Genomic DNA, 25,772 nt, shown 5'->3' on the forward strand with positions numbered 1-25,772 from the left:
TCTGAATTCTGGAACACATCTGTTCTGAAACGGAACAACCTGCAGTAGCTCAGAACACATTCCAATACTTGGTGAACATATTTCAACATGGTTTTCACTGCAAAGCTCAGGGTTCCTTACACATTCCAGCCAAGCTAGAATTAAAAAGGCACAGGTTTCGGGTAGGGTCCTGAACAGGGAGAGAATCTGAGTCTACAAAAACAGAGCGCGCATCCCAAACTGCACCCTATTCCCTATGGGCCCTAGTAAAAAGCAGTGCACTATAAAAAAGGCAATAGGGCACCATTTGGGGTTTCAACCAGTCGAATACTGCATGAAGCAGAGAAAGCGTCAGTAATACGTGGCTATGGCAAGCTCAGCAGTCACACATGTAGTATAGCTCTGCTGTAGTACAGCTCATTAAAAACAGCTGACACAATGGCAAACGGATCAGACTCTACTGGTGGTAGTCTATGGAAGCTGAGCGGACAAAGCCAGGCCAGAGCAGACCACTTACGAAGCGGGTCTCCCTGCCTGCACACAGGGAACTGGTGGAGGAATGAGCACTGGGCTAGGGAGGGAAGGAGGGAGGAAGAGGGTGAACCAGCAGGTAGGGTACCTCAATGCTATCTACCCTGTTCTCTGAAGTGACTTATGGGAAAACATAAATAGGTGCGATGAAAGCGGAGGTGTCAATGAGAGGATTTGTTGAAGGTGGGGTGGACTTACCGGTTGTGTGCTAGGTGAGTAGGGGGCATCTCTAATGGGACTGTCTGTCCTGGGGTGCTCAGTGGAGGGTGCCTAGACAACACACAGCGAGAGACAGAGATTTAGCAGCTGTCCTAGCTTTTACCTATTTTACTTTCCTGCTTATTGTGGAACACTTAAGACCAGGATTTCTGGACAACAGTGGGACTTCTGGGAAAGCCACCAGATTGTTGCAAACCTATTGGTGCAGCAAATACTAGCAGACATGTCCTTGAGCACATACACTTCTCATATCAGTCAACAAGCAGCTACCGCTGGGCACCATGCACTTTAGCATGTGTCTCTACTGTACCATGGTTACCGTTCCTTTCAAACTCATACTTGAGATGTTTAGGATTGAGGCTCGAGTTCCTCCTCGCAGCTGTTGAGTGGACATTCCTACCAGTCCAGGACTTCTAGCGGGAACGTTGTCACTGCAGAGTCCCTGCTGCGCTCTGCACTCCCACACTCATTCATAGCAGGACATTTCTCCATCTCAATTCCAACAGTCACATGCTCAATTGCTCATGGTTATTTTCAATGGGTTAGTGAAGGAGACAGCCATCAAAACAGGTGACTTTTACACATCTCGGTCATTCAAGTCATCTTGGCTGGTTGGTGATTAGCAATGAGGTCATACAATAGCACGCGTGTATCCTTGACTACAGGGAGAAACGCCACGAAAATAAGTCGGATCAGTTTATTACCCTAATGGTTAAGTTACAATGGAAAACTCAAAAACACATCTCATAAACTCTTATCTGAAACATTTCTATTGGTGCGCAGAGACAAAGGGAAGAACTACTCCTACACTGTGCCACACACCATGCTGGCTAGAACCCACACACGCAGGCAGGCCGGCCGCTTGCCTTGCTGAACAACCAGGGCTGCAACTTGCCGCCGCTCCCGTAGCCCATGGGAGGCCCTGATAGGATACACTCCGAGGGGGGGCGGCCCTTTCCCTTGCGATTGGCCACCAGGAAGGGGTTCTCGCTGAAGTTAATTGGCTGGGAGTCCACCAGAATCTCCTCCTCTTCATCTTCACCGGTAGGCGGGGCTTCCTGTCTAGCTGCTTCTTGATTGGAGGTGATGGCGGGACTGGGAGAGTGCTGGGACATGTAGAGGTGCTCGGCCTCTGTGATCATAGTGGGGCAGGACTGAGGCAGAGCATGGGGGTCCACGTGGTAGAGGGAGGTGGAGGGCTGCCCCAGGCCAAAGCCCAGGGGCTCTAAGAGGGCAGAACATTGGGTCTGCAGGGGGGCCTCCATGAAGGCAGTCACACAGACAGAGGGAGCGAACTGAGGAGGAGCCAGGGAGAGAGAGAGAGAGAGAGAGGGATAAAGGCATAGGAAAATAGAAATCAGAACAGAGAAGGATACAGATAAAACACAGAAAGGGGGAGGGAAAGAGGGAACTGAGGAAGAGAAAGAGACCGATAAATAAAGACGTGAGGGAAATACAGAGAAGGTGGAAATACAGAAGGTAAAGTCCAAGCTAGATAAGAGATGGAGACTGATCTGCACATGTTAAGAAATGAGATAAAGACTGGAGGAAAAGGAGGTGGAGACAGATGGGATAACAGATATGGGGAGCAGTGTTGTGTAAAATGCTAAAATAGACACGCAGCTAATCTCAGAGTTCGACCCACTTTACACTCTGGCAGGCCAGATATCAGAGCCATCAAACACAAAACCCATGTGTGGACCAGCACATAGTGCTACCGCCATCCTCAGAAAACAGGCCGTACGACACATCCACAGCCTAGTCAGCGTCCAAAATACAGCTGCAAAATTTCAGTAATTTTGCCAAAAGTCCCCAGGTATTCCGGAAAACCCAGATTTCCTGCTTATTCCCTTCTGATTTTGGGAATTTTCCAAACGGAATATCTGGAATAATGTTCAGCCCTACACACATCTCAAATACCTACCGTCCAGGTCGTGCGCAAAACATCTCTAATGCAGAAGGGCTTTCAGTGTATAAGGGAGGAGCACAGCCCATGTGACAGTTAATTTCATCTGGGGAGAAGGAGAGGAGTTTCTTGATTCCCGTTATACCAGAAGATAAAGGTTCATCTAGCCTTCTAGTTACGCTCACATTAACACTGGAGCAGTCTTCCCTGCCACCGTCTTCAATAAACCAAAACGCCATCCGTACAGTTGGACAGAACACATAGGCTCCAGTTTACTCCTTACATTACGAATCAGGCCTCAATACACTCCACATACAGGACAACAGAGAGCTCATTACCAGAAGCAGACCACGATGCCGGGCTTCATGCGTAACTAGATACAAAACCGCACACAACTGTGGATTAAGGTCCTTGGATTAAACAAATCTTCTTTAACCAGAACGTGGCGTCACAGAGTGTGTTCCACAGGCAACACAGGTTTCGATCAACTCAAAATGTAATGTGCAAAATATGCCATTGCTTAAAGTCGGACGAGGCTTAGTTACTTCAGAACGAGATAGTCACGTGTATTCCACGACAATGGCCTTGACGTGTCGTGACAATCCAAATGGCGTCACTAAGAATACATGTAGTCTTGAATTGTGACACATTGTCTTGGCGGACATGCCGGTAAAAATGCCGCCTATAGTATTGGAGGTCAGTGGGGTCACCCGCTGGGGTGGAATGTGAACACGTACCCTTTTGGCACAGGCTCAGAAGACAGCTGGGGGGGGACGACCAACACACGTTACCCAGGGAAAGGCTGGAGCCAAGTAAGGTTAATTAAGAGACAATCCTGTTTACCGCATAATTTTAATGCCAAGAAGCACTAATAATCTTCTGGTCATTGAACCCAGTGGTCCTCATTCCAACTGTAATGCATAGCCATAATGCAAGAACAGCTGCAGAAGTATATATATATATATATATATATATATATATATATATATATACACACCCACACACACACCCACATACATATGTATATATATTTAGCGTTCGCAGAAAAGCCCCATGGCTTAGTAAAATAGCTTAACCACTATGGCATAAAGAGAAAATAAATATCTAACTCAAAAAAATAAAAAATAGCAATTTTAGCAAACTATAGCCTTGCCTATTCATTTATCTATGCAGACTCTAAAACAGTGACCGGCCTGAGACGGCCAAAGTCAGCACCTTGTCAGCTCATAAATCCTTAAGTCATTCACATCGTTAGCAAAATGGCTGCCGTTCACACATGGAGCTGGAACACAGAACTGACACAAAGACGGTCCAGAGAGCATCTCAATGTACGAAGGAATAGACCAAGGAAGGAAACGCACAAGAAATGAGAAAGATAGGATGACAAAGAGAGAAAGACACAAAGTAGAGCACAGTCGACCCGCAGTCTGTCTGGCACTGTCCCTATACTCACTGTGGGCTGGAGGGACCAGGGGTGTCGTAGCTTCACTCAGACCAAACTCTTCCAGGGACACTGACTGAATGACCGAGAACCCACGTTGGGACACTCTCCCTCCCTCTTTTGTCCGCACCCCTCCGACTCCAATCTCAGCCAGGTTTAAAATAACCCGAGCAGAGTCTGGGTGGTGTTGGGGGCAGCTGTCCCCCTCCCCCAAATCAACCCAGAGACTCCAGTGCTTTTTACTGTACCAGCTACCAACCATTTTGGCAGCATAATTTCCCTCCATCCCAGCAGATGATGTACATTCCTGTGCAGCCTTTAGTTTTTCTTCGTGTACTCGCTCTTCCATTCGCCTCTGGCTTTTTCTTCTTCTTTAGGCGATGTCTTTATGCCAAGGTGGACGCACCATTAGCACAACCTGCAGTGCAACAGTAATCGTCTCCATTAACAATACAAATGGATCCCGTTTTGGGATGCAGTTCCTCATCATCACGTCACAGAATTCAACGGAATGGTTAGGTTGCATTGCAGACGCTGTCGATTCTTTGGGCCTGGCGTACGCTAGACAGGACGCCCAAGACGTTGGCGAGAAACGCAGGAGTCAAAGTTGTGAACATGGAGAGGGGGGGGCAGTTTCAACATTCTCCCCCTGGCCTCCAGAGGCACCTGCTTGGCCTCTGGTCACAGAGTTTCCTGGGAAGATAAACAGGGCAGATTCCACAGGGAGGTCTATTCTGGTCGCAATGGGGCCATTTCCAAGATAGTCAGCAAACAAGTCCAGGCATTTCAACCCAGGCATTTCACAGCCTTAGTCAGGAATCACAGGCTATATAAGAGTTACCTCATCATTTCCCCGTAATCAACAAAATGGGGGTTGCGTTACCTTTCAAGTAAAATCCTTAAATTGTTAACTTCAACTTACCCTGTTGACCTTCTGCAGAGCGGTGGTGGGCAGTGCAGCCAGCGTCCGGTAGTCCAGATTCAGAGGTCCAGTGCCCAGGTTCTGAGGGAACAGAAGGTTGAGTGTCAGACCTACTGGGGGGGGACGGACGGACGACCAACACTTCCTGTCACACTACTCTCATGTGTCACTCAGTAACTGACCAAAGCTACTTCGTCATTACATAAATATGTATTGAAGCAAAAGTTTCCAGAACATTCCAATCCAAATATTATAGTAAATTCTTCCGGACTGGAGATGTCCCCTCTCTGGTAGGGAGATGGTTGGTTGAGCTGAGGACTCGGAGGCCCAGGGGATATCAGTCTCACCTCGGTCTCCTCTTCTAGCAGGCGAGTAGCCTCCTCACGCTCCAAGCGCATGCGCTCCTTCATCGAGAAAAGGGGGAGGTGTAGAGGAGGAGGACACCCAGCCACACACACACACACGTGTAATTATAGAGAATGAGGGTGAAATGAGTGAAGGTGGGATGAGTGGAGATGGTGTACGGACGACCCAGACACATTGTGGGGGTAAGGAGAAAGGGAGTGGGGATAAGAAAGAAGATAAAAGGAGAGAAAGGATAGAACCCACACACATTAGAGAAGTGCTCCGTTTATTTGCCACAGTAGCAGAAAAGGCATGCGTGGGAGGACTTGGCTACGTAGTCTCACTCACCACCTCTTCTCTCTCCCACTGGGACGTCTCGCGCGCCATCTCCACCTCCTAGGAAATACATTTTTAGGTCAAACTGTTTCATATTAACGGGCATCCAATCTGTTATGCGTTTGAGGAAACATACGCTCCTTATTTTGTTAATCACTTTGCACTAGCACCTTGTGTTATTCTCTGGAGCGTGGATTTAAATGTAGTATATTTTTCGCATCTCTGCCTCCTTGGTTTTACCTGGTCATGGCTTGTGCACCGACCACCATCCATTGTAGCCTGAGAGCAGAACCTCACACCTGCTTTCTGCGTCATATTATTCTCACCTTCTGTAGGATGTCCATCTCCTCGGGACTCAGGTCTCGGTCTATAGAGGAGATGCTCTCCATGCTGTTCTTACGCACGATGCCCGCCGCAAACGGGTTGGCAATGATGCCCGGCGACGCCTGTGAAGACGCACAATAAACACAGCGTCCATTTTGAATCAGACTCTGCAACTAAGGGTCATTAACAACCCGGAATGGAGGTCAGTTTCCCTTACCTCTATGGCGGCAGCGTTGCCTGGGTCGAAGCCGTCACACACCAGCATGAACAGGGTGTCTCCCACGGCGCGGAGCACGCGCACGGCCTCCGTGTGGGTCATGCCCAGCAGGCTGTGGTTGCTCACCTCCAGGATCCGCATGCCCACCAGCAGACGGCCATCTCTGGCCGCTGCACCACTGGAGCTCACCTACAGCGGGCAATGCAGGGGTGGGGGGGGGAATAAGACAATACCACTAATGGTAAAACCATCTATATTGGGGTACTGGTTGACCCGGTGAGAAAGACAAGACATAATGCCTAAAGGTACCTTGGATATGAAGATGCCCTCATCGGTGGCGTCGAAAGGGTTGCCAGCGTGGCCTTTGGCACCGCCACGTATGCTGATGCCCAGCTTCTCTCCAGTCTGCTTCTGGATCACTATCTCCTGTATAGGGACACATAGATCAGGATATGGGACTGTGTGTGTGTGTGTGTGTGTGTGGAGAAGGGGACAGAAGGTGTGTGTGTGTGTGTGTGTGTGTGTGTGTGTGTGTGTGTGTGTGTGTGTGTGTGTGTGTGTGTGTGTGCGTGCGCGCGTAGGCCTATTTCCGTGTACATGTGTGTTTACGAGACGTCACCTGCATCCCCGGCGGTGAGGGGTCCCTGCGCACCAGCATGCGGATCTCCTGTTTGTTAGAGAGCAGGGCTTTAACAGCCTCCTGGTGGGTGGCGTGGCGCAGGTCGATGGTGTTCACCTCCAGTATCCTGTCCCCGACCCGCAGCCCACTCTGACACGCCAAGCCATGTGGGATCACCTAGCACAGGCAGACAGAGGGTGAGATACACAAACCAGGAAACATGGGAGCAGGGAAAATATATGAGAGAAGAGCGAGCGAGCCACCTTCGAGATGAAGACACCGGGCTCGCTGACGCCGAACGGATGACTGGCATGGTCGCTGCCACCCACGATGCTCAGTCCCAGAGGGCCGCCCGCCTTCACCAACATCACTTCCTGTCAGGAGACGAAGTGAAGTGACTAACGTAAACAGTGTGGTCTATAAAGTTTTATTTCAGGGACTTTGAATAGGACAGAGGCACCAGAAATACAGCATCTGGAGCAAAACATCAGAGCAGACAAATACCAAATACACATTTCAACTCAAAACCTTACAGAGAGACCCCCCTATTTGACAAGACCACAAACCATCTATGGAACTACCATATCTACTTGTAAATGAGACAAGACACAGGCCTAAGCTCTTAGTCAATGGAACAGACTCCACTTCTTGGTATTATTCACTCAGTGAATAATACAGCATTTCACTGGGCCCCACTAAAACATCCTAGCATACTGTATTTAACTTAGGTTAGGACTAAGTCTTCGTACCGTGCACCATCGTCTCTGGAGCTGGAGAGCAGTTGAGATAAAGGCCAAATGAGAAGGCATTAAAACTGGAATAAACCTGAAGGTCCTTCGTGGTAACTAACCACCACCCTCACCACACTGTACCATCTTCCCCCTCTTCCCCCAGACTCACCTCGATGGGGTACTCGTCCTGCAGCGGCCGGCTCAGGTGGGTCCCGTGGGGCGAGTCGTCGTTGCCCTCCTCCTGATCGGGCGAGTCGGAGGGCTCTGGGGGCGGGGGGGAGTGGGCGCGGGCGCGGGACAGGCCCGGGGAGCCCCCTGCGGTGCCCGGCTCGGCCTGGTCACGCTCCACCAGGAGGGCGATGGTGGGGGAGGTGCCGGTAAGCAGCGCTACTGCCTGGTCATGCCTGGCCTCTGTCATGTCTACACCATTGATCTGAATCCAACGGCACAACCAATGAGGGCGGGAATCAGTAGGCTGACTGACCAACCACAGTGTGTGACACTCAGGACTGGAGGCTCGGTGAGGGCGGAGAGCCATGTGTTCAGACTCATGTCATTACGGAGTAGACGAACATCACGTTTCCATAAAGCTGCAAATCATCGCTCAATATAGTACATTGAGATGTTCCGTACCAAAGAAAGCCTGAGTGTTTGAGAGCATGTGTGTGTGTGAGAACTGAAGACACCAGGAGCAAACACCCATACAGCGGAAGGGAGAGAGGGAGGAGCAGAGGAGAGAGAGGGAGGAGCAGAGGAGAGAGAGAGGGAGGAGCAGAGGAGAGAGAGGAGGGGAGAGGAGGAGAGAGAGAGGGAGGAGCAGAGGAGAGAGAGAGGGAGGAGCAGAGGAGAGAGAGAGGGAGGAGCAGAGGAGAGAGAGACGGAGGAGCAGAGGAGAGAGAGACGGAGGAGCAGAGGAGAGAGAGAGGGAGGAGCAGAGGAGAGAGAGAGAGAGGAGCAGAGGAGAGAGAGAGGGAGGAGCAGAGGAGAGAGAGAGAGAGGAGCAGAGGAGAGAGAGGGAGGAGCAGAGGAGAGAGAGGGAGGAGCAGAGGAGAGAGAGGGAGGAGCAGAGGAGAGAGAGGGAGGAGCAGAGGAGAGAGAGGGAGGAGCAGAGGAGAGAGAGGGAGGAGCAGAGGAGAGAGAGGGAGGAGCAGAGGAGAGAGAGGGAGGAGCAGAGGAGAGAGAGGGAGGAGCAGAGGAGAGAGAGGGAGGAGCAGAGGGAAAGCTAGCAGAGAGGAGCTTCTCCTGGGAGCTACAGTAGGAGAAACCCTTTCGCCAATATTCCAAATCTCAAAAAGTCTAAAAAAAGTAGTCCTAAAAAGTCCTGTCAACGCAATATACTATATTTAAGTCTTTGGCCAACCAGACTTATGTCCATTCTATCCAGCTGCCTTGCTCACTGAAAAACACATAGGGCAACATCATATGATAACTGCCAAATGGGCTGATTGAGTCAGCAACGGCACGCAGCGTCGTTAATAGTTCTCTACAGGGCCGAGTGATACAGCTCCATCTCAGTACTGCTCCTAGACCTGGTCTTAAGCTGCAGAAATGGTCAACTATCCTATTACTTTGCAGGGGGAATTTGAGGATGGATTGCAGTCTGTAAACTTACATAAACGAGGTCCTGAGTGATTGAAGAAAAAGTGGCTGATTGGTCCAAGTGACAAACAGAAGCCAGCGCTGACCATACAGTACCGGCTCTTACCATTGGCTGATATGCTTACTGTGGCTGCCGCTATGGCAATACATGCCACCACACCCAACAGGCAAGGAGACGCATTGTGCATTAGTGGCCATGCAGAGAGAGAGCGAGAGAGGTAGAGAAAGATAGAGCGAGAGAGGTGGCGAGAGCGCGAGAAATAGAGGGGGGAGAGAAAGAAAGAGTACAAGAAGCAGAGAGTAGGTAGAAACAGAAACATTCTTAGAGCCAGTTTATGATCCCCCCTCAAATAGGAGGAGGGAGAAGAGGATTTGGGAGAGAGAAAGAGGAACGGTTATGATTCAGAGAACGACACAGGAGTAGACAGATAGGGGACGAGGCCACCACACCGCACACAAACGTGACTGAGGTTAACAAATGTTCAGATTGAATGAATCGAGATTGGTTCAGGAAAAAAAACTATAGAAAAGCTGCAGGAGCCTGCACAAAATCATATCAAGGCCCTATCTTTGTAGCCAATGGACCACGGTCATAGGTATGGGCATGAGGGTACATGCAACTCTGGCAAGACCGTGCTACAGAATGAGAACACCACTACGATGCCAAAGAAAAGAGGCACACAGTGAAGCAGCATGCAGCAGGAACCTTGGCTTCAAGCTGTCAATCACATACATATCAGCTAAGGTCACGTTAGTCCAGCCGCTGCATACCAAATGGTTCCCTATATAGCTCACTGCTTTTGACCAGAGCCCACAGGGAATAGAGCACTATTTGGGACACAGCCTAGATGGGCTGGCAGCAGCAGCACAGGACAAGCAGAGGCCCAATTCTCTCAAGTGGGATGAGTGTTAGTTGTCATTGTAGTGGTGTTTGTTTTGGAAGGAGCAACCGGTGAGCGCGCGCTTGGTTGTCGAACGTGTGTGTGCTTGGCTTGGTGGTGTTCTGCAGGAAGTTGACACGGACCGAACCAAAGTTAGTCCAATTCATCTTAAGACAGGACTAGACTTGGGGATCATAACAGTGTAAAGCGGAATACTTTGCTGCAGTAAGTGTTGCATGATACCTTCACTAAAAGTGAACCAAATGGAATAATAGGGGTGGGAAAGAGTTGTCTTTCACTACGGCAGTAGCTGATCAAAACCATCGGTCACAGTTTCAAAAAGAACAGGCAGCCTTCATTTCAACATAGTTGAATGGACTCACTACGCAGTAAGTCACTCTGGAAAACAGTGCTTGCTAAATGACTCAAATGTGTATGTTAACAGTTCAACTGAAACATTGGCATGAAAAACCAAATAATTTAAATGAAGACAGGAGGATGGGGGCGAGAGAGAGGAGAGAAAAGCATTGGTGAGGTCCCAAATGGCTCTATTCTCCTGGTCAGAAATAGTGCACGACACAGGGAATAGGATTCCATTTGGGACGGCTCCGTGGGGCTAAAAACAGAGGAGTGAAGCAGTACTCACAGTGATGACCCTGTCTCCGACGCGGAGTGTGCTGTCTCGGTGGGCCGCCCCTCCCTCTGCGATTCGGGAGATGTAGATCCCCTGAAGAGACGGACAGGAGACAGATCATAATGCGACGCCCTTCGGTTTAACCTACAGTGACGTGTCTGCTAGCTGTGTACCTGGTCACCCAGGGAGGGTAGGGGGTGAGACTGGCGCAACAATGCTCTGCTAGCTCCATCACTGCCAGTCAGTCTATTCTGGGATGGCGGTTACCACAGGGTCAGCAGGGGACGTCCCGTAACGACTACTTCACACAGCCAGGACAAAATATAGCCTTGCACGCCTATATTCACGGTCACTAGTCTAATGCTGCTCTCAATAGTTGACTTGGGCTTGTTCAGAAGTATTTCTGTGGTAGTTGTGAGCACAAGAACACCATCATGCATTTTTTATTACACTCCACTACCAACAACTACGCAAACAAATCCAATATTTAGCTGAAAAAGGTATACAAAATATTGAGAGGTCGCACTCAACAAAAATGGTAATAATTCTATCCTACTGCAGTAAAACAAAGTTCAGAGGTGGCTAAGGCTACAGACCAGTAACACCTCATGGACAACAGAGTCGCCGCCTCGCGGTGACACTGAGACCTCCAGTCCCTTTGCCTGAAGAAGAGAGTTCCACGAGCTGCAAGGATGACCAAACTCCTCGTTGGACTTACAAACGAGCAAATCAAACTTTGTCACATGCGCCGAACACAACAAGGGTAGAGTTAACCGCCAAATGCTTACTTTACAAGCCCTTAACCAAACAGCGCAGTTCAAGAAGAGTTAAGACAAATATTTACCAAGTAGACTAAAGTAATAATAAAAAAGTAACACAATAAGAATAACGAGGCAATATACAGGGGGCACTGAGTCAGTGTGCGGGGGTACAGGCTAGTTGAGGTCATTTGTACACGTAGGTGGGGGTGAAGTGACTATGATTAGATAATAAACATGGACACGTGCAGACAAAGTGCAGGCCTACTCCTAGCCCGCCTCAACAGAGACCATCTTGATCCCTTCCAGAAAAGGCACAACATAACTTACAGACTCCAGCGGTGAACGTGCGTCTCAGTTCCTGTCCGTGGCGTCTCCCTGGGCTGTGGGGGTCTGTTTGAGAGCCGTAACGCACAGGACATGTAGCCTTGAATGTGGCCAATGCGGTGACCCCCCAAATAAAATAACCACATCCCAGTTACACAGGACCTATCAGGTGTCAAGGCTCGCTATTCATATCGGTCTCCTTGGCGATGGCTGTAAAACGTCTAGAGTGGAAAAGTGGCTGTCAGAATGATGGAAACCTTGGAGGGGTTGAAGGCTATGACGGGGCATTAAACAGAAATAGGTAGGAAACCTACCACTCCTGACTAGACTTCTCCCTGTAATGCTGTAGCTACTGCAGTTAGAGGGTGCCGTTGGCTTGTGATGTGGGACAACCTGACACCACACACTGTGTTTCACCACGAAGGGATTAAGTATTCATCAGGGATGAAACGACGCACAATATTCCTCCACCACACGACCTAGATATGGAATCTCTACGGCATGTCTCACTGTGTCTGCTGTACATTCAGCAGGTACGTGTGTGTCTCTGTGTCTGCTGTACACTAAGGACGCGTGTCTCTCTCACCAAGTCCCCCGTGCGGTAGGCTGTGGAACCCTTGCCCCCGGCGATGCTGAAGCCCAGGCCCTTGTCGTTGCGGACCAGGCAGGTAGACCGCCTGTGTCGGGGGCCTGCGGGGGAGCTGGCCTCCATGCAGAAGGGCAGCCCGCTGGCCCGTCTCTCCCGGGGGAAGTAGTCGTCCTCAGGCCTCAGCGGCGTGGTGGTGATGGCGTTCTCCGGCTCCACCATGTGCTCCCGGATGACGCTCATGGAGACGGCGGTGCCCGAGCTGCGCAGGGCTTCCACCGCCGTGTGGTGCTCAGCACCCTGGAGGGCCACGCCGTTCACCTGAGAGGGAGGGAGCAGATACCATGGTTCACATGGCTCTCTCTCTCTCTACAGTCAAAAGGCCTGTTCATGTAAACCATGAATGCAACATCTTATCGTGCGTGCAGACTTTACCTCGAGAAGTTTGTCTCCCACTTTGACCCCAGCCCGGGCTGCAGGTCCGTCCTCAGACACCCTGGAGATGAAGATGCCCTGGAGGGACAGACAGACAGACTCTCGTACACAGTCACAAGGCCCAATAGGTCCGCAGAATAGGAAAGCTTCCCAAATAGTACCCTGTTCCCCATGTAAGTGCACTACTTTTGAACCGGGCCCTGTAGAGCAGTAAAAGGGGAATATGGAACGCAGCCCATCTGTACATTTAGGAGTGTCCACAGCGGTCCTCGGCCCTCACCTCATCATCCCCCTTGTAGGGTGTGGATCCCTTTCCTCCGGCTATGCTGATGCCCAGACCCCCAGTTTGCCGTAGAATGGTCAGGTTGTGCTGGAAATGGAGGAGAGGGGGTCAGCGCAATGAGTGGAGACGCCCCCATACAACAGCCCTATCGTCAGATAGATAGGCTGGGACAAGAGGGAGGACTGCGGCATTGACACAGACAAGACAAGACAGGGGCTACTCTGGTCTCGGGGCTAAACTCAACTCAAGTGTATGTTGAATGAGGGGGAATAGACAAGAGCGTGTTGCCTTGCATCTCACATTGCAGAGTAGCTACATTGACTTATCAAAAGGCTTCCATTTTGCCGTTGAAACAGGAAGAAAGCAGTATCATTAAAACAAGTAGTACAAAACTAATTACCCATCATATCACAATGCATTGACATTAGCCCAAAGACACACAGTGAAACAACTGGACAAACATATTCCTCTGGACATAAAAACAGTTTCAGACACTAGCACGGAGGTGTGTATTTGAGGGGGCTGTATGTAACACAATACTATGTCATGGAACAGTCACAACGGGAGAGAGGGGGGGGGTACACACGAGACACTACGAATCATAACATGTATGGGTCTGAACTGGGTGTGTGAATGCTGTCTGCGTAAGCCATGCAGAGTGGGGGGTGAAAGATAAGTGGGAGCGAGAGAGGAAAGAAAGAGAAAGAGTGAAAGTGCTGCGTTGGTGGGGGGGTGGGGGGGTAGCGGAGGGTGATTCCGTTGGGTCGTCAACGACGACAAGGCTCCGTTCTCTCACAAACTCGTTGTCACCGGCGCAAAATGCAAACACGGGCACATGCCAACCAATCCACAGGCATCCTCACCAGAAGTGGTCACTCACCAAGGATTCCTCCATAAATCAGAGTCACACAATCCCTCCATTATGAACACTGTTACATCTTTGAAGGTCATTTTAACAAAATGAATGATCAAAAATACTTATGCCATTACGGAGGTACATACCACCATCAACAAAATCACCAAAATGATGGAATTTCTCGTGGAAGAAAGGTGTCGCATCCCTCCAATAGAGTTCCAGAACCTATGCCAAGGTGCATTGAAGCTGTTCTGGCTCGTGGTGCCCCAACGCCCTGAGACACTTTGGCTAACAATGTTACACTTCCGTTATACTGGGGAAACAGTTGTTTCCATAGCTAGGGCTGACAGTGAGGACTTGAGAAGAGCAGAATCAAGAACCTCGGCATAATCAAGACCGTTGCTTTGTGAGAAGGTATTAAAGTTCACATTCAGCCATTGTTCCGTAAATATCAGCTGAAAAGAACCAGTTGGGCTTTGACCCCAAGTGAGAGCAGGTCTGCTGGAGTCATGGCCCAGAGACACACACGGGTGCCAGCCCGCACAGACGGAAATAGAAAAGTCTGAGCCTATTGGGTAAAACACTGGGTTTAATCCTGAATGGAAATGCACCCAGGATGTCGGTGTTTCCTTCATTTTGGCAGTTACCTGTAATGCTACCACTCAAATGGCAACATCCTATCATTTCAAAATGAAGATTGACATAATTAATACAGAAATAAAAATATCCATCCCAAACAACGGACATTTAACCAAATACCATCGTATTTACTGTGTCAGGTGTTTCACATATCCTTGGTGTCTCTATTGAATGTTAAGCTCTGAACAGAACTGATAAGCTGCTCGGTGGTTCTTGAGCTATTCATCAGAGCAGATCATTGAGCAAAGTGCTTACACTCTGGACTGAAATCACCGTACAGAGCCAGGCGGAGTCCCAAATGGCATCCCATTCCCTACATAGTGTGCTACTTTTGACGTCAAAAGTAGTGCACGATGTAGGGAATAGGGTGCCATTTGAGACGTAGCCCCGGAGTGTTTCTTTGTCATACGTTGATAGGTGGACGGTGTGGTACCCATGGAAACGGATGGTTTTGGCATACCATTCAACTGTTATTTCATGATGCACATGTACTCACAAAAAGGTAGGCAACTATTTTAGATATCTATTAGAAGACACACTTGTCCTGGTTAGAAGTTCCATCTGTGTGGGCCAGATCCCTGCTAGTGCCTGGTGAGAAACTAAAACCTGAAAGAAGACGGACCTCCTCCATCACAGACAGCAGCACAAGCAGCCCATTCACTCCAGGGCCTCTCAGCCTGAACAGGGGGATGAAGAAGAGGAGAAGAAGAAGAGGGAGGCGAGCCACAGCGTGGTAGAACCCGACAATGGGGTAAGGACGTCATTGAATGGTAACCACAGATTTGCCCCAGATAGAATCTACCCACACTCGTATAACCTTATAGTTACAGATAACATTTGAATCCTAAAACCCTCTGTCCATTTTGGTCCCCTTCAAGTTCTGTTAGTCCGCTTCGAGTTCTATCACGCTGGTGGTCCAAAGGAGAGTTGTGGTGAGCATTTCCCTGGCGATTGGCTTGGATTAATCATGGATTTTTGTGGGCTGTTTTTCAGTTCCCCTCTGAGAGCCAGCGGGTGGGTGAATGGGTGAGTGAGTGGGGGAACGAGAGAGAGAGTGGGAGGAGTGGATGGATGGAGTGAGAGAGAGTAAGTACAGACCTCTTCCTCCTCAATTCGAGCAGGCTCAATCAGCAGATTATTGACTTGATCAAATGACACCCCCTGTTAGGACAGGAACCAGCGAGAGGCATGCGGATTAGTGAGGCCAAAATAACTAAATATGCACACAAGCATACTCCAACCAAAACAAAATCGGATAAATCAAAAACAGAACAACGCACACACACGCATACAAACACGTCAAACAGTAACACACACAAACACACACTCAGCCACAGGGATAAACCCAAAAAAGGTCATATCCACTATCGTGTAGTGGTTGAACTAGGGACTACATTTGATATGGCCAATTTCATCGCCAGTTGAGGTCATTTGAACAGTGGCAACATCGGTCACACACATCACTCACTCCCCAGCCACCAGAAGCGGAAGCAGGCAGGGGTGGAAACTCGAGACCCAGGATGAGGTGAGTTACAGGCCACACGGGGAGGGCAGCTTGTGTTCAGAAAGAGAAGCGGGGGGAAAGAAAGCAGTGGCTCCCAGCTCAAAGTTCCCTCCAGCCTATAGACAGACACCACAGGAAACCCTGTTCCCCTTTAAAGTCATTTCATGTATACACTTCTACTGTGCAGCAGTCGTTTTTCAGATCGATTACAAACATGATTGACAAGTACTATTAAAAAACAAAAACAGGAATCAGATCATTATATCCAAACACGTCAAAGAAGAGGCTTTGCATGTACTCCAAGTGACTGCAGAGGTGACAGGTGACAGCCTCGCACAAAATAAATTGTGAAAAGCCATTGGTGTGGTTCCCTTCAATGTCAAATCTGCAGCAAAATGGTGAGAGATTGATCCATGCTGTAGGTGTACATTTAACAAAAAGCGTTTTGTCTGGGTCTCAACATTTCCACCTCGGCCAAGAGAAATTCTGGATGGTCGGTAGGCAATCAGGCACCACACACAGACATACACACCTCCATCATTCAATGCACATTAGTTAGCAGCACTAGTGGCGATTACGATTAATAATCCATTTGAATACAACAATTGTCTTCCCCGAGTCATACACGTCGAGGGCCACATCCACACACTCGCACTAACACACAAATGTAGGAAAGCAGGTGAGGGAAAGTTCATTAACCAATTAAAAACACAACAGCAGACGGCAAATGATACGGAGAGAAGCATAGTACTGAGGTGGGCAGACAGAGGCATGGTGAAGGAGGCCAGCAGGAGGCCAGTGCACAGCTGACGGGGTTGGGGATTCATCATCTTCACTTTTTACTAAGCAGATTTGATGGGTATTATTGATAAGTAGTCCTTGAGATGCTCAGAGGAGCCACAAGAGGGAGCTCCACTCTGAGCAGTCCGGGTAGTGTGTGGATCAAATAATATGTGTTTGTCCAAAATGGCACCCTATTCCCTATATAGTATAGTGTACTACTTTTGACCAGGGATTAAGGAGACATTTGGTAGCCTTTGACTAAAGTCCGAAGCGTTTAAACAACTGCCACCTGATTGGGTGCGAGCTGGTTGTCCGTTCGTTAAAAAAACGTCGGTGTGTCTGACGACATTTACAAACGTTTATCAAATGCTGTTAATGAGAAAGTCCACTCGTTAGTTATGTCTTTTACCAAGTTACCGAATAGCGGCTGCCGCCGTCTGTGAACGTAAGGACAGAACCTGCTTGTGTGGGACAGAGAGAGCAACGTAAAAGCACTAGTGCAAAAGCCATAAGACAGCTCCCGGCAAACATCCCTTGCAAACATCCCCGTATCCATTGGTTTGTTTTTCCTATGCACAGCAACACGGCATGCAATGTCATCTCCTATATCCCATCCAGTGCCAGCAGTCCAGACCGAATGCAGGTTGCATGGTGACAGATCGACGGGGAGCTTCTATGCACTTGCGTGTCTATGGGGGTGCATAGAGGCGAGCTGCAGGCCAGGAACACGTCAGCGTGAAGAGAGAAGGTGTGCAAGAGCTTCATTCAACTGTCAGCTTCACGGGGCAAAACGCAAAAGGAAAAACTAGTCCCGTGGTTGTCCTGGCTAATTTGAAATTGGGATACATGGTTAGGGCGTGGAGTGTCGCGTGACCAGCTGACCCCTGTTACTCTAGTCAAGTTATCAGAAAAAAACATGAAGCCCTGAACACGATAGCTGCATGATATGATAGTATGTACGTTTCAGTTTTGTACAACTAGGCTTTATAGACTATGTTCATATTGTAAACATGTGTTCTCTACCCCCCACCCCAGCCCACCACGAGCCCAGGTTACCTTGACCGGCTGCAGGGAGGAGTTGGCATGAAGCAGACTCCTATCCTCCAGCTCTGGCTCTTCTATCCTGTTGTGGCGCTGTGGAGTTACCATACACTCCTCCCCTTCCTCCTCTTCCTCCTCCTCTTCTTCCTCCTCCTCCTCCTCGGGGGCAGTGTGGTGCGAGGCTGGGTGTTGGGCCAGGTGAGCGTCGGGGCTGAAGCCCTGCAGTAACGCGGCCACTGCCTCGGGTTTTGGCAGCTTGGTGATCTTGAAGTGCTTCTTGTAGTGCGGCGTGTCCTTCCTGATCAGACGCTGCTTCTCCGTAGGGAACTGGGGCCTCTGTTGTTCCTCTTCGTAGCTGTGTGGGACCCCATCCTCGCCCTCCTCATCGTCACCATTCTCGTCCCCACCCCGGTACATGGGCTCCTCTGCAAAGTGCACCGTGGGCTGGTGGGAGAGGGGATGGGGTGAGTGAAGGGAGAAAGAAAGAGCAGGAGGGAAGGGATTGTATTCAAGACGAGGACATCTCTCAAGTTACTGTTATGCATGATTCATTAATTGACCTGACCAGGAGAAAGTGTATAAACCAGGGTACATAGTTTTTCCTGGCTGTCATAGTAGTGAAACTCACCTCTACGTACTCCACCTCCATCTCATCTAGCACCTCCACCTCCTGGGGCCCACGCCCACCCACCAGATCTGTGGTCATCAGGCCCCGCCTCTCTTCGTGGGAGTTGGCCGAGGCCGTGCTGTTGGACGCCGCAGAGTCGTGGCTCTGATTGGACAGATCGCTCAGCCGCTTCTCCTGCAACCACCAATCACACGGGCGGAATGGGAAAAACAGAATCCTGGATTGGTGACCAACAGGTAACACTCCGATGCTGTCAGAACGTTACACAATGACCCATGACGCTGACCAGAAAGAACCCACTTATTACTTGGGACATGCTTTACTTTGTGTACCTGCGTGTCCCAAATGGACCCTGGTCAAAAGAAGTGCACTATAAAATGGTCAATAGGGTGACATTTAGGACACAGCCTTTTATTTATATTTGTGCTCGTGGACCTCAAGTACGGTGCCATGTAGGATGTCCTGTGGCGTGTCGGTGACGTGTTGTACCTCAGCACCAGGGGACTCCGTCTCTCCATCCGCTCTGGAAGTGTAGGCCTCGTTCCTCCTCTCCTCAATCCCTTTCTTCATCACCTTCAGCTCACTGTGGTGTGGTGTCGCCCGCCGCTGGAGACCCTGCACACACGCACCAATAAACTCCCCAGACTGACAGTCCGTCGACAGACCGTCAATTACAGACAGTCCTCCTCAGACAAACAGTAAATCAAGGCCCAAGGACTTGTGACGCTGCCGAAACAACGACCGATTGTCTGACTGGACGCCCTCTCCGTCATGTTACTTTCACCTGATGCCCTGTCAGATCAGAGGTCACAGTGGGAAAGGAATGGACAAGGAAGTTGAGAGCCAGCCATCGAGTGCTTCACTTTAGAACGTGTTGGCTCGCGCAGTGCAGGAGTCACGTGAACAAAGCTCGTTATCAGCGACCGGGGTTCAATCCACACGTCTACCATTCCCCACGGTTTCTCCCACCTGCCTGTATCCCCCTCTCATTTCATAACTATCCAAATAAAGTGCCAAAATAACCCACAAAATGGATTTAGAAACAGTGTATTAATTCTCTCGTTACTCATTGTGCATCATGTACTACTAGTGTCATAATTTGTCTCTCTCCATTGTTGGGAAGGGCCCAATAGGTAAGCATGTGACAAAGACAGCTGTATTTTGACTTGTCTTACCCTGCGCTCCGCGGCCGCCTCGTCATCCTCCGCCTCCTGCTTGGTGGTCTCCTCCTGGAACTGGATGACAGACACGCGGTTCAGGTTGCTGTCTGTCCAGCTGTCGTCCACACTGTTCTGGAGCAGGTTCTCTGTAGGGGGAGACCGGATCCAAGAGAGGGACTGGGTTACAAATCAAGTCGGGCCCTCCAACAACGAACAAGATAAAAAAAAAATGTTTTGATGGTACATGGGATGAATGGATGTTAGGAGAAGTGATGGTAACTAAATCTGGGTTGAGCGCGACAGGAGAGCGAGGAGGACTCTGGGTTATAAACACAGGCTACGCTTCCAATAGATGACAGCAGGATAGATGAGCATCGTCACTGGACACAAACGGTCATCGTTATGGAGTTAACGGGCGTTACTGGCCTGCTACGTTAGACGAGTAACTGTGACCAAGCGCCAGACGCTCCTATTCACCTCAATGAGACCTTGGCGTAAGCGGCACGGGTCCCGGACTGTTTTTTTTATTTTCAAGATCTCGACGCACGGCTCACACCCGAGAACAATTGATCAAGTGGCTTTTGCGCTCTGCACACGCTGGTCAAACGTTACACTTCCAGCGTAGCAGGTGAAACGCCTACCGTGTAGCCCTTATGTGAGAGGGAGTGAAGGAAAGAGGATATGCAGAGAGAGAGTGAAGAAAGAGGTAAAGAAAGTCTGTAAATAGTGGAAAAACCTAGGGACAAAGCTGAGAACAGAGGCAAGTGAGAGAGGAGGAAAGAAGGTCATGATGAAGATGACGGTGGTGTAAGGCTAACTCACCCAGGCTAGAGGAAGGCTGCTGGGGTAGCAGGTAGCAGGTGAGCACCTTCTCCCCGGTGCTCTCCTCATCCTCCGTCTGGAACTTGAGCATGGGCTGGGACTGGTTCTCTGCCAGCCACATGGCCTTCAGGTTGAGGTTGGCCAGGGCAAACGGGAGGTTCTGTAACCTGGGCACACCCACACAACACCGTCAACAACAACATATGGAAAGTACTGTTCTGATTTCTAAGAATACATCCGGTGTGGCTCAGGTGGTAGAATATTGCGCTGGCAACGTCAGGACCGTGGGTTCAGTTCCTGCTGAGGCCACTCGTATGAAAATATACGCACGCCCTGCTGTAACTCGCTTTGGAAACGGCGTCTGCTAAACGGCATCTTTTACATTACTATTCAGCTGTAAGGCTTGATGAAAAAAAAAAGGTCAAGCGAAGGAGCGGCGATGCTAGCACCAACGCCGCTGAGTAGCGGGGTTACCTGTTCCCTGCCACGTCTAGCACGTGGAGCTCGGTGGCGTCGGCCAGCTGGGCAGGCAGCTTGGCCACACGGTTGTCCCTGAGGGAGAGCACGTTGAGGCTGGCGCAGCCGCCCAGCTCATCGGGCACGCCGCCCAGCCGGTTGCGGTCCGCATTCAGATTGGTCAGCTTCTTCAGCTTGCCCAGCGAGCGAGGCAGAGTCTACAGAATTAAACATTTACACATTTCATGAATATTAAACAGAACGCATCTCAAGGGGGTTGTTAAAAGGCAATGAACTGTACATTTGTTCTGAACCAAAAGAAACTTGGTTATAAACGCAGTGGTTCTGTACCTGTAAGAGATTCTCGGTCAGCACAAGTTCCGTCAGGTTCTCACACTCCCCTATGGAGTCGCTCAGGTGGGTCAGTCGGTTCTGGTCCACTTTCAAGATGGACAGCTGCTTCAGAGAGCCTGGAGAGACAACAAACAGAGTCAGCCGGGTCGTATTCATCGCAGCAAAACGTTTTGTAACGGAAAATGAAAACGTGTTTATTGGACAAGTTCAGGACCCCTTTGAAGTCAGTTATTGTCTGTCTGGTTCATAATGAACATGAAGCTTTCATGTCAGTTAACTAGTACTATTTCCCCAATAGGGGGCAGTGTGGTTCTTCACGAGTCAAGTGCATTTACCTTCAATTGCATTCAGGCAACGAAAACATCCATGGGTCTACTTATTGGTAAAAAAGCAGACACCTTGGCAAAGTACTTAAAAAAAAAAAAGTTATGTTTGATAATGAAGCTACTGTGTAAACCAGTTGAGGTGAATAAGGCACTGTACAAAAAGGGACAGAATGTCATCTGTTCATCTTTTCTCCCTCCCTCCTTGCATCCCTCTCACCAATGCTGTCAGGGACCACCTCCAGGAGGTTTTGTGTGAGCAGCAGGTCAGTGAGTGCCAGCAGGCCGCTCAGCTCCGAGGGCAACTCCTCCAGGCGGTTCTCTGACATGTCTAGACACACCAGCCTCCGCAGGTTCCCCAGCTCCTACACACACACACACACACACACACAGCAATGTAGTTTTTAGTGTGAACACTCACTCAAATGTACGCGATGGGTTTCATACTGAGCAACATTCTGAGTCTAAGCGAATAAGATGGGCATAGATGAGCCAGGACCATACTCACTGGTGGCAATGAGGAGAGCTGGTTACGGTCCAACCACAGCTCCCGTAGCTTAGGGAGAGCACCAAGTGTGTCTGGCTGTTAGAGATAGAGAGAGAAGGTAAACAGAGGGCATGACGTATGTCATCGTTGCTCTGCTTTGTGACACGAGGCCAGGCGATCAGGTGTTCTGAGCCAATGCATGCTAAAGCGAGTGGGAACAAACACGAGGATCCACTTAAATATGCATCATTTGGGAAGAGGTGGGGGTGGCTACATAACCACACATCATACGCCCCAAAATACTCCCATTCCACTCTGGGGTCCCCAAATGGCTGCGGAAGGGGGCAAGATTCAACTGAAAAAACTAACTATATATGCACATCCACACACTGTTCCTGTTGGCTATGCCCATACACCAAACAGATCAAAGCATGTTGCTATCCAAAACAAGATGGGTCCTGTTCAACTTCAATTTGAGAAAAAAAAAATCATTCTATATCCCTGCAGGGCAATTCACTTTGAGCTCCAAAAAAAGGCATTGGGAATCAATCCCAGAGAACACAAAACCTGTAAAAATGACCCCAGACTGTATTTGAGTGATACATTACATTAAATGACTTAGCATCCCTGTCAAGGCTGAGCAGTGTACAGTATGACAGGCAGGGTTGTCAGGCGGGTAGCATGACGTCAGGTTGTTTGCTCAGCCTACGCCCTTGTCAGCTCAACAGGCACTGTTTACCCTGTCCCAATGAGAAGGCTAGCCTGGCAGGCGTTCCCATGCTCAAACAAACAGGACTCAAGGGTACAACTACGGATGTGTCCCAAATGGCACCCTATTCTCTTCATAGTGCATGAGGGCCCATAGCGCTCTGGTAAAAGTAGTAGTACTATATATATATATCACGCTATGGGCCCTCATGCACTAGGAAGAGAATAGGGTGCCATTTGGGACACATCCGTAGTTGTACCCTTGAGTCCTGTTTGTTTGAGCATGGGAATATATATATATATATAGGGAATAGGGTGTCATTTGGAGCTTGTTCTTACCAACACTTCCAGTTCATTGCTGCCCAGGTCCAGCTGTTCCAGTTTCACCAGAAAAGAGAGCGACCTGGATAAGAGGAACAATCGATCATAGAAACCCTGAAGTAAATGGGGACTACTGCATAGACAGTCTTGTTGAAACACACTCAGTTTTAGAACAGATTTATAATCTACACAGAAACACATCAAGACGACGTCTGGACTGTTACAGTCAGAACCAGATCGGCTAAATCGCTAACCGTCACGCCCCAATCTCTCACACAGTCACGACAAGCTTGTCATTCAGCCAGTCTGTCCCTATGACAACAACTGCATCGAAAGAGAAGGGAGCTACTACTGCGGTTAACTAGTGAACAGATACACTAGTGATGATTGAGGACTCCATTGTGCTTCAAATCACTAGTCATATCATCAAGGACTCCTTTTTAGGAAACAATCACCTTTGCTAGCATGAAGGGAGGCTGGGAACTATGCCAGGCTAAAGAGGGCACTTACGTGGGAAGGGACTTGAGCAGGTTCTCCCTGAGCTCCAGCGTCACCAGGTTGGCCAGGCTGCAGGAGAGAGGGAGGAGGAGAGGTTAGTCAGATGGGGTGTCTGCTGGTCCTGGTTAACTTGGCATGGCGATGGGCCTCATCCATCTGGTCACTCAGAGCAGTCAGTCCGTCTGTCTGAGAGCCCACTGTGTCATGTAATTAGGCCTGTACCAATGTCTGTCATTTTACAGAACGAGGAGTTCAAATGTTTAGAGCAAGAAGGAAACCCGTGTCGGAGTTCAAATACCCATTCATGCAAGGTGGTTGGTCTGCATATTTCGTTGGTGTGTGTACTTACTTTCCTATGTCGTTGGGCAGTGTCTGCAGTGACACGTCGTTGAGGGCCAGGTGGGCGAGCCCTCGCAGCTGAGTGAAACCATCAGGCAACCTAGTGATGAGAGGACAGAAGACAGGAAAACAGATGGAAAGGGAGAAGGAGTGAGCGCGAGAGGGCGGAGAGCGAGCGTGCGTGCGGGGGGAGGGGGGTCGAGCGAGCGTGCGTGCGGGGGAGGGGTCGAGCGAGCGTGCGTGCGGGGGGAGGGAGGGGGTCGAGCGAGCGAGCGTGCGGGGGAGGGAGGGGTCGAGCGAGCGAGCGTACGGAGGGGTCGAGCGAGCGAGCGTACGGGGAGGGAGGGGTCGAGCGAGCGTGCGGGGGGGAGGGAGGGGTCGAGCGAGCGAGCGTGCGTGCGGGGGGGGGAGGGGTCGAGCGAGCGAGCGTGCAAGCGTGCGTGCGGGGGGAGGGGTCGAGCGAGCCGGGGAGAGAGAGTGAGACGAGAACACGAGAGAAAGTAGGTAGTTTCTCAATGGCCCTTCAACATCAGCCCTTGAAGCAGTTGGAATAGCTTCCTCCCCTGCCTATGGATGTGTCCCAAATGGCACATTATTCCCTTTACTGTGCACTATTTTTGACCAGGGCCTGTAGTGCACTATATAGGGAATAGGGTGCCATTTGGGACGGACACACATTATGTGGCCAGATCCATCTGACAAAGCACTCACCATCACCACTGCTGCCAACAGTTCTTTTCCTATTCTATAGGAGGAAGCTGCAGCAGAGAGAGGGTTTGCCTTGTCGAGCATTCCACTTCTGTAATACCATGCTAGTTTCTGGGTCAGCGAACAGCGTACTGTTGCCTCACAAAGCCTCGTTCTCCTCCAGGCGTTTTGCTCATGTACCGTTTCGCTCATGTACATAATCTAGTACTGAGAAAGGACTTCTCTGAGCCTTTGACACATCTGGGCGACAACTTGATATATAAATATTTAGCAACTTGTTAAAATATTTCTTTGTCCATTTCATTGTTTGGAGTTGTTTATCTTCAAGGCCATTACGGAAATAATCACAATATGGCACAAGTATGACAATGAACTAGTGAAGTGCACCCCCCCACGTATCTCAAATGATAATTTAGTATGGCCCAGACATGTCCTCAAAGGAAACAGGAAAGACAGAGCGAGAGAGAGAGGTGGCCCTGGACTGATCCACTAACCTGGAGAGGGGGTTTCCACTGAAGTCTGCAATCTCCAACGCCTTGCAGAACTTAATGCTCTCGGGGATCTCAGGAATGTCTGCGGAGAGAGCGAGTGGGTGGGGGGGAACACTCAGCACCATAGACAGACAGCGGGGTCGCATTCTACTTAGACCACCATTTCAGGTTCCCCTCCCTTGTAATCACTAGCAGATGGGCTGGTGATGAGGGGAGAGGGGGACAAAGAACAGGGATGGATGGGGCAGAAAAGAGGATGAAGAGAAAAGGGAAACCCCTTCACCTGTTCTCATTGACAAGACTATGATAATTAACATATTGTTCTTACTGTACATGAGACATTCAAGTAACAGTCAGTGTCAATGTCATCAGCCTGATAGGTACCATTTAAAAATCGCTTGACGTGCACACACACACACTCTCTCTCTCTCTCTCTCTCTCTTTGGGGGACTACATTAAGGTTGGTCTGTATCTGAACCTTAGATGTATGTATACTGCCAGAACTTGGCCCTAACCTACACAAGACATGAAATCCATGCTAGGTTTAGGAGCCTGGTCCGACACATGGAGACTGTTTAGTG

The 25,772-nt window shown here is 49.7% G+C and overlaps 1 protein-coding gene across 17 annotated transcripts in view; it reads right to left on the reverse strand.

The window, feature by feature from the left end:
* Positions 1 to 25,772, reverse strand: part of scrib (scribble planar cell polarity protein) — a 99,432-nt gene that overhangs the window by 12,191 nt on the left and 61,469 nt on the right. For 10 of the 17 annotated variants that reach the window (XM_065019505.1, XM_065019507.1, XM_065019504.1 and 7 more), the window contains exons 3-32: positions 25,195 to 25,273; positions 24,003 to 24,092; positions 23,666 to 23,722; positions 23,174 to 23,237; positions 22,148 to 22,222; positions 21,860 to 22,004; positions 21,314 to 21,432; positions 20,981 to 21,180; positions 20,507 to 20,673; positions 19,700 to 19,830; positions 19,014 to 19,139; positions 18,525 to 18,698; positions 17,912 to 18,340; positions 15,667 to 15,729; positions 13,071 to 13,160; positions 12,791 to 12,868; positions 12,356 to 12,676; positions 10,697 to 10,777; positions 7,740 to 8,003; positions 7,103 to 7,213; positions 6,840 to 7,016; positions 6,530 to 6,646; positions 6,221 to 6,409; positions 6,006 to 6,125; positions 5,692 to 5,739; positions 5,346 to 5,402; positions 4,999 to 5,079; positions 1,596 to 2,024; positions 709 to 780; positions 497 to 550 (exon numbers count right to left, since the gene is read on the reverse strand). In XM_065019505.1, coding sequence (XP_064875577.1) covers positions 497 to 550; positions 709 to 780; positions 1,596 to 2,024; positions 4,999 to 5,079; positions 5,346 to 5,402; positions 5,692 to 5,739; positions 6,006 to 6,125; positions 6,221 to 6,409; positions 6,530 to 6,646; positions 6,840 to 7,016; positions 7,103 to 7,213; positions 7,740 to 8,003; positions 10,697 to 10,777; positions 12,356 to 12,676; positions 12,791 to 12,868; positions 13,071 to 13,160; positions 15,667 to 15,729; positions 17,912 to 18,340; positions 18,525 to 18,698; positions 19,014 to 19,139; positions 19,700 to 19,830; positions 20,507 to 20,673; positions 20,981 to 21,180; positions 21,314 to 21,432; positions 21,860 to 22,004; positions 22,148 to 22,222; positions 23,174 to 23,237; positions 23,666 to 23,722; positions 24,003 to 24,092; positions 25,195 to 25,273 — 4,208 coding nt within the window. The remainder of the gene's footprint in view (positions 1 to 496; positions 551 to 708; positions 781 to 1,595; positions 2,025 to 4,998; positions 5,080 to 5,345; positions 5,403 to 5,691; positions 5,740 to 6,005; positions 6,126 to 6,220; positions 6,410 to 6,529; positions 6,647 to 6,839; positions 7,017 to 7,102; positions 7,214 to 7,739; positions 8,004 to 10,696; positions 10,778 to 12,355; positions 12,677 to 12,790; positions 12,869 to 13,070; positions 13,161 to 15,666; positions 15,730 to 17,911; positions 18,341 to 18,524; positions 18,699 to 19,013; positions 19,140 to 19,699; positions 19,831 to 20,506; positions 20,674 to 20,980; positions 21,181 to 21,313; positions 21,433 to 21,859; positions 22,005 to 22,147; positions 22,223 to 23,173; positions 23,238 to 23,665; positions 23,723 to 24,002; positions 24,093 to 25,194; positions 25,274 to 25,772) is intronic. The other 7 variants (XM_065019509.1, XM_065019510.1, XM_065019497.1 and 4 more) reach the window with 6 other exon arrangements.

Source organism: Oncorhynchus nerka, linkage group LG6 (assembly GCF_034236695.1).
Source record: "Oncorhynchus nerka isolate Pitt River linkage group LG6, Oner_Uvic_2.0, whole genome shotgun sequence".
In the NCBI taxonomy this organism is placed as follows: domain Eukaryota; kingdom Metazoa; phylum Chordata; class Actinopteri; order Salmoniformes; family Salmonidae; genus Oncorhynchus; species Oncorhynchus nerka.